The 7,713-nt window shown below is 34.5% G+C and overlaps 1 protein-coding gene across 2 annotated transcripts; it reads left to right on the forward strand.

Moving 5' to 3' along the window:
- The first annotated feature begins 3,626 nt into the window (after positions 1–3,626).
- LOC111782245 (protein LIGHT-DEPENDENT SHORT HYPOCOTYLS 10-like) lies at positions 3,627–5,762 on the forward strand. 2 transcript variants are annotated; one of them, XM_023663080.1, is made up of 2 exons: positions 3,627–4,407; positions 5,501–5,762. In XM_023663080.1, the coding sequence occupies exon 1, from the start codon at positions 3,806–3,808 to the stop codon at positions 4,382–4,384; it is 579 nt and encodes a 192-aa protein (XP_023518848.1). In that variant the 5' UTR covers positions 3,627–3,805; the 3' UTR covers positions 4,385–4,407; positions 5,501–5,762. The 2 variants fall into 2 exon arrangements, with proteins under 2 accessions (XP_023518848.1, XP_023518847.1); XM_023663079.1 differs by having other exon boundaries at positions 3,628–4,407; positions 5,510–5,762.
- The last annotated feature ends 1,951 nt before the right edge of the window (positions 5,763–7,713 follow it).

Raw genomic sequence — 7,713 nt, forward strand, 5'->3', positions numbered from 1 at the left:
GTGGTTGATAAAACATGAGAATCAATGGTACTAAACAGACGCCAATTACTGAAATTGGTATGGTGTATAGATCATTTGCTTCATGTCATCATCACGCGCTTCTCTATCAATAAAGAGGAAAAAAAAAAAAAAAGAAAAAAAAAACGAACTTTTTGTTATTGGAATTTGGCTCTTGATTAATCTTCCATTCTTTATGAAAGAAAAAGGAAAAGAAGTTTAGGAATAAATGGTGCATCCGGTGTCCTTCTTCTAGTTTAAGTTTCACATAATTCTTTCTTTTTCTTTTTCTCTCTTAGCTTTGGGGGATGAGATTGTTCTTAAAGTTGGTTTGATTCTTAAAGTTGAGAGCTTTGTTGATATATCCATCCTCCAAAAAGCCTGCTTTTTTTTTTTTTATGGTTGAAACCCAATGGGTGGTGATGAAGTTTTGTTGTTGATATTAAACGTCAAATTTAGTGGTATGGACAAAGTGTTCAAAGTATCTATCTATCTATCTTTATTTCTTTCATATTGCAAATTAAATTATATGATAAGGAAAGAAAGCAGGTTTTGATATGGGGGATATATTTTTCTTTTAATATACAAGATTCTTCTTTATCTATGTCAACCAGCAAAGCAAGTTTTTATATGCAATAAAAACAACACAAAAAGGCATCCTTTATTTTTGAGTGCTTCTCTTTAATTACTTCAAAGTTGGAGAAAGCTATGCAACACATAACCCTACCATCCCATATTCAAATTTAACTTCTCTACCAAATAGAGCATACGAATCCTCTGATATTAGTCTAGAAGCGATGATCACAACGCGAATGATTCAGTTTCTGATCATAATCACTAACTCAAAGTCTCAAACACCTTTACCTAAAAACATATCTAAATGACTTTAGATTCTATCGAATAGTCGTAAAGGGTTGAATTTTACCCAACAATCCTTACCAAACACAGTGCTGGTTGGACTTCTCGATCAAATAAGCTCCAATCCATATGATTCCTTGCAAATCTTCTTTTACTTGGCAACTCCATTATTATTATAATTATGGTAAGTTTGGTTTTCTAAATAGGAATCAGGCGTTGGCAACTCTTCTTCCCTTGGTTGCTCTCTTCCTGCAACTGTCTAAACAGGCCCAAAACAGACCAAGTGGACCTCAGCACCAACCAACTCAACCATGGCTCAAATAGGCACTGGGCCAAAAGCCGAAAGGTGGCCCAACTCCGCTTGGGCACGCTCAGATGGTGCCCCAAGTGAGACAGAAATACATATTTTTATTAGTTTATTGGTTTTGTAGAGAGAAAGAAGAAAGCGTGAGTGATGTAAAAATCAGGTCTGAATTTTGATCAGCTGGTTGTACTAATTCAATTATGCATTCATCAGAGAAAGCGACTGAGACTGAGACTGAAAATTGCCAAAAAGGGGCACCAACCACTCTATCTACCTACCCGCCTTGCTTGCCTGCCTGCCTGCCCGCCCGCCCGCCAGCACTGCTCACTGCTCACTGCTCACTGCTCACCCCACCAATCATATAACTAAGATACTGTGTCCATTCCATTAATCTTCTAATTAACTGTGTTCTACAAAAAGAAGGTATTTAATTTATTCCATAATCTGTACAACAAAATTTCAATGATATCATAATGTTCATATAGATCTTATTTGAACTTTTCCAAAGCCTACAACAGAATCATCTTACTTACTTTCTTATTAGCTACTCAAGTCACTTGTAGACACATAACACCAAAAAGAGAATTGCATCTATTAAAGCCACTTCTAATCAATAAAGAGTATATAGATCTACACACATACACTCGGTGGAATATTGAATTATAGGCATGATACATATTTACTTCAAAGTTGTTTAATTGGAATGTGTAAAGAATGACATGCCAATCCACCTCATACTTTTTTTCAACACTCAATTAAACACATTATATATATATATATATTAATCGAATGAAAAAAAGAAAAAGAAAATAATAATAATAATAATAATAATGATGAAACTTTGTCTTAATTCAACGCTAGCCAGCCATAGGTCCCACAGGCCACGTGTGATTGTGGAATATTAGATAATAGAGGACAAAGTTAGGAGAAAGCTGTCCCACAGTAGATCCTCTGATGTATACTTTGCATATATTCATACGCTACATACTTAATTATCATTAATTGAATCTTGTGACATTTCGGGTAAAATATTAATTATCTTGACCTACTAGTTTTAATTTTGTGTTTTATTATTATAATTCGTTTTCTATGCACAATTCAGAATCAATTAAAGTTTATATCATAATAACAAAAATTAGGAGACTCATATTTGTATAGTGCAATTCAAATCTGAAACATGGGGTTATATCAAGATCACTTGGCTCAAGATGGGCCTAACCCTTAAGGCCTTTGCCCACATGGTCGGGCTTGGCGTAGTTGGATTAAGCTTAGCCTGAACCCAATACGTTGGACCATCTGATTCGCAAGGTCTTTTGTTTTAGAGCAANAAAAATTAAAAAAAAAAAAAAAAAAAAGGGTAGTTGTATTCCTTTCCACCATTTGTAGTTCCATTATTCATGGCTAAATTCTGGATTATATTCTAAGATGTGTGAAGGTGAAGAGAGAGATATTAGAATAGGTACTTAGAATCCAGGTGTAAACAAAAAAGAAAAAGGGTGCACTTCCAAACAACCACTTAATTGCATCGTACACATAACCTAATGTTTGGACCCATTGTCACGCAGATATGTCTCCCTATTTTGCTCCCATCCCTCTTTTATGTCTCCTCTCCTCCTTTTCCCAACTTTTAAGATCAAAAAACAAATCCAAATAATACCCACTTTCTTCTTCCTCTTCTTCTTCTTCCTACTCCACTTCTCTGTTTTGTGCTATATTAATTACACTTGTGTTTACTTAACTGAATTGATTGGAACCAATTACTACAAAATTGGGATATTAAATACAAGTATAGAATTTAAAACTTGTCCGTGAATTAGTGTCAACTACCTTATTAGGGGTTAAATGACTGTTCTTAGCGTCCGAAAAAAGAAATATCCAAATTAATTATGAAAACCGACACACTAACTAACCCATTAAAACAAGCTCTACCCAAGTTTAATGCCAAAGAAAGCATTGCATTAATTGCGCAAAAAATTATACAAATAGTAATTAATCAAATCACCTCTCTTAATTACAGCCAGCGATGTAAAACCCTAATGAAAATATAATAAGATTAAATTAGTGAATTATTGATTCTATGGTTATAGGAGGAGATCCAGTGCGATCATCTCCACTGACTCGAGGCTGCTCAAATTTAATATATAAAATATTATTGTCTTCGTGCATAATGATTGTATGAGATCAATCTTTATAAAAGTTGATAAGGAATATAACCTTTTTTTATTTTTATTATTATTATTAATAAATCAAAGTTCGTTCATTTATTAATTGAAATGAAAAGAATTAAAGCCTATTATTGCTGTTGCTTTGAATTTTACCAAAACAAGACAATTTCATTCTACAAAAAGAAATAAGTAATTAATTAATTAATTAATTGAACCTACTCCCTAATTAATTATGCGGTGGAAATTAAATTAAAAAAAAAAAAAAAGAAAAAAAAAGGAGGGAACTTTATAAAGTTGGAGTAAATTTATGTTAATGGCGGAGGGGAAGAAAAGCAGGTTGAATGGGCCCATGATATGTCCTCTCAAAAGACCCCCAGATGTGATTTTAATCTTTCTTCAACTCTGCATCAACCCAAATTCCTATTTATTTTTTGGCTGTCATTTCATTTAATTTGCTTCCCAAAATTCCTCCTCCATAATCATGTTAGGGGACAGACCAGGAGGTTGTGAAGGCTCGTCATCTCGGTCGGCCACCGTCGATCAACAACAACAGCTGCAGCCTCCGCCACAGCCCACTCAGGCCAGTGCTGTTCCTTTGAGCCGTTACGAGTCGCAGAAGCGACGAGATTGGAACACTTTTGGGCAATATCTAAAAAACCAAACACCCCCAGTGCCGTTATCCCACTGTAACTATAACCATGTTCTTGAATTTCTTCGATACCTGGATCAGTTTGGAAAAACACGGGTTCACTCACATGGGTGTGTGTTTTTCGGGCAGCCCGACCCGCCTGCTCCCTGCCCTTGCCCATTGAAACAGGCTTGGGGTAGCCTGGATGCCCTGATCGGCCGACTCCGTGCTGCCTACGAGGAGAGTGGGGGATCCCCAGAGGTGAACCCTTTTGGAAATGGAGCCATTCGGATGTATCTACGAGAGGTGAAGGATTGTCAAGCGAAGGCCAGAGGGATTCCGTACAAGAAGAAGAAGAAGAAGAAGAGGAATCAGATTATTAAGGGCAACGATAATAATGACACCAACGCTGCTTTGACCCAGATGGCTTGATTCTTCCTTCATCCATTTCCATGGTGATTATAATTCTTCCTTCATCCATTTTTTTGTTCTTTTAATGTCATGTCATCATCCATTTGAAATATAATTCGAAAACCCATGCTTTGAATCATGATAGAAATATATATATATTTAAGAAGATCGGTTGATTGGGAAATCATGATCGGACAAGTGCATTAAAAAAAAAAAAAAANAAAAAAAAAAAAAAAAAAAAAAAAAAAAACCCTAATTTGAGGGTGCTTCTGAAAACCCTAATTTGCATCATACACCATTATTTAGAAGGGGAAAAAGAAATGTGAAAACAGATGTTCATGTTTTTACCCTTTCTGATGCATCAGAAATAGAGCTTTGATTGGTGTGCCATTCATTCACACCCTCTCTCTCTCTCTCTCTCTCTCTCTCTCTCATCAAATCAACCAAAACCACACTGTTTATTTAATATTTCAAACTAAAATGTTTACTTTTCAATAGATTTGGCCCTTTTCTGATTCTATTCGATTTTGTGCTCCCCATGCATGGGCATCCATCATCATCATTACCATCCAATGTCATGTTCACATGTAATCTAATTACCTACCTAATGCTTTTTTAATTTTATATATGTATCATTAGACTATAGTTGATATTAATTCAGGATAGTTTGATTGCTAATTTCAAATGGATGAAATTTTGAAGTAATTAATGAGGTTTAAGATAGTGTGTTTGATTAATTAGCTCAATAATTTTCAAATTTCAAATCAACTAAAAATTCTATCTTTAGCTCTTCATTCAGTACTATTTTCCCCATTCATGCAGGAATCCAAAACAAATAATTCAATTTTTTTTTGAAAATTCTGATTTCTTTTACAAATTTCAAAGAAAAAAAAGAAAAAAAAAAACCCCCAAGTTTTTATTTTGAATTTTATTTGTAAAAAGGTAGATATAGATATTTTTAGTTGTGGATTATAATAAACCCTTAATTGCATTATATATAATGCGGCACACTGAGATTTCAGTAAATCATATAGGTTTATAATATTAATACCATTTCTTTTTGCTGTCACATATGCCCCCACAAACTTATACTAAATGAATATTATATATTATAATATTGATTTTTGAAATTTGTAGTAATTGCAGGAAGTGAAAGGAAGATGGGTGCGAGGAGGAAGGGAAGAAGTGGAGAAGAAGAATTGCAATATTGGTTGTGAAGAAGAGGGTGAATTGTGGTTTTGAATAATCTTATCTTAGATGGCCCTTCTTCTTCATCATTCTACATATTTTACCAATCTCAATGTTAATGTCAATGTCACACAATATTATCTTACCCATCTTCTTTCCATTAAGGTAAACACAACAATTTTCTGTTTACTGGCTTTTCATTTTCAAACTACAACCTCAAGAATTTATCTTTTCATTGCATATATATATATATATATATATATAGGAGGCTATGAACATTGTTACCTAGTCCTTGTCCCATGATAGTTGTTGTATTTTGTTGTTATTTGTTTTTGGGTTCTTGCCCATTAGTTCTGTTTTGTCTAGTCCTCCTTCAATTCAATCGTTTACATAAAAATAGGGGCATGAATCACACTACTTGCTGAATTTGTGAAATGTATTCTGTTTATTTAATGAAAGAAATATACCATTTGGAACGAAAAAAGATGAAAATGTAAATTGATTCCCGTTTTTGGAGGGGTGGGGAAGTATAATATCTGTGTGTCCCGACATAGATCCTGTATTTAGAGAAATTGAAGTCGAAGTCCATAACAATCGAAGCTTTGATACCGTTAATGGCGAGGTTTTTGAAAGGGTGGGAAGCGACAGGGGGAATGGGGCGTGGGATCGTGTCTTTGAAGAGGCAAGGGGAATTAATTGCCTGACGAGGTTGGAAGTCAGGTATGAAAGTGCATTTTCTGGACAAAAGGAAAATCCACTGGAAAAGGTTGGGAAGTGGGCGTGTGTGTGTGTGTGTGTGTGTGTCAGCAAAGGAGTTGGTGGGTTAGGCTTCATGAGGGACTTCAAAGTTTTCAACTTGGCAAAGCATGGCCGGTATCTGGTGATATATCTTATTATGCCCACTGCGTATAGCCAAGCTTTGGTGACATTATTGTCTTTCTAATGTAAGTGCGCTGTCTGTGGGCAGGGGCTTGTGGACTTCGATCAATTACTGGGATTGATGGAGTGTTGGAGATTCATTGTGGGTACACGAAAGAATCTATGTAGCCAATTCGGAAGCTGACAGATGACAGTGGAAGGCGTCGGAGGTAGGTTCTTGGAAGCTGAATGCTGATGCGGGTTGGATCGTTAGACATTGGAACGGGCGACCATTGCTAGGAGGTTGCAAATACATTCATCGAACTTGGGCGGTTAAATTGCTCCAAGCCAAAGCCTTTCTCGGAAAAAAGATATCACTAGCCCCACAAAAAGGAGTTTTATATTTAAGAAAAGATCCTTACTACCCAATACTAATAATCCTATTAACTCATATTTTATTTAGATATTTATATATTTTAGAAATAAAAATTTATACATCTTAATATTTTAAAAACAAATCTAGAAGATCAAATATCTCAACAATATCTCGTGAATATATCTCAATAATATCTGTGAACTTTAACTGAGATCTCAATAATAGAAGTGAACTTGGACTCAGATCTTAATAATATCTATTAGTGGTGAGATTGAAATCTCGATAATATCTATAATGTGGACTGAGATCTCAATAATAGAATTTAAACTGTTACAAATAGTATATCTACTAGTGGTGAAACATTTCTTCTAAGGTGTGAAAACTATCCATTAGTGGTGAAACATTCCTTCTAAAATGTGAAAACCTCTCCCCCTAACCTAAGCATTTTTAAACTTTAAGAAAAAAACTTAAAACGAAAAGCTACATCAAAAGGAAAAGCCCAAAAAGGATAATATTTATAATCGTGAGCAGTTACAATATCAATTTGCGTTTAATTTATTCCAGTTTTAAAATAAAATGAAGGCATTTCCATTATTTTTTAAGAACAGGCAGTGTGGGGGCATGGGGAGGGGGCATTCAATTCAGCACTAATTAGAATGGCAAGTTCTTGAAGACTAAACTATTAGCTTAAGTATACAGAAATAGAATAAAACAATACAACAATAAATGTAGTACAAAGTTAATTGAAACAAAAGGAAGGAATGGTGACTACAATATCAAAATATCATATTTAAAAAGGAAAAAAAAACTGATAAGATTACAGCTAACTCGAATACATTTAGACTAAATAAAGGTCCAGACTCCTTCCAAATTCAGGTTCTTTTTCTATTCAATTAGACAAAAGGAAAAAAAAAAAAAAAAAAAAAAA

This window comes from Cucurbita pepo, chromosome LG19 (genome assembly GCF_002806865.2).
Source record: "Cucurbita pepo subsp. pepo cultivar mu-cu-16 chromosome LG19, ASM280686v2, whole genome shotgun sequence".
NCBI classification, from domain to species: Eukaryota; Viridiplantae; Streptophyta; class Magnoliopsida; order Cucurbitales; family Cucurbitaceae; genus Cucurbita; species Cucurbita pepo.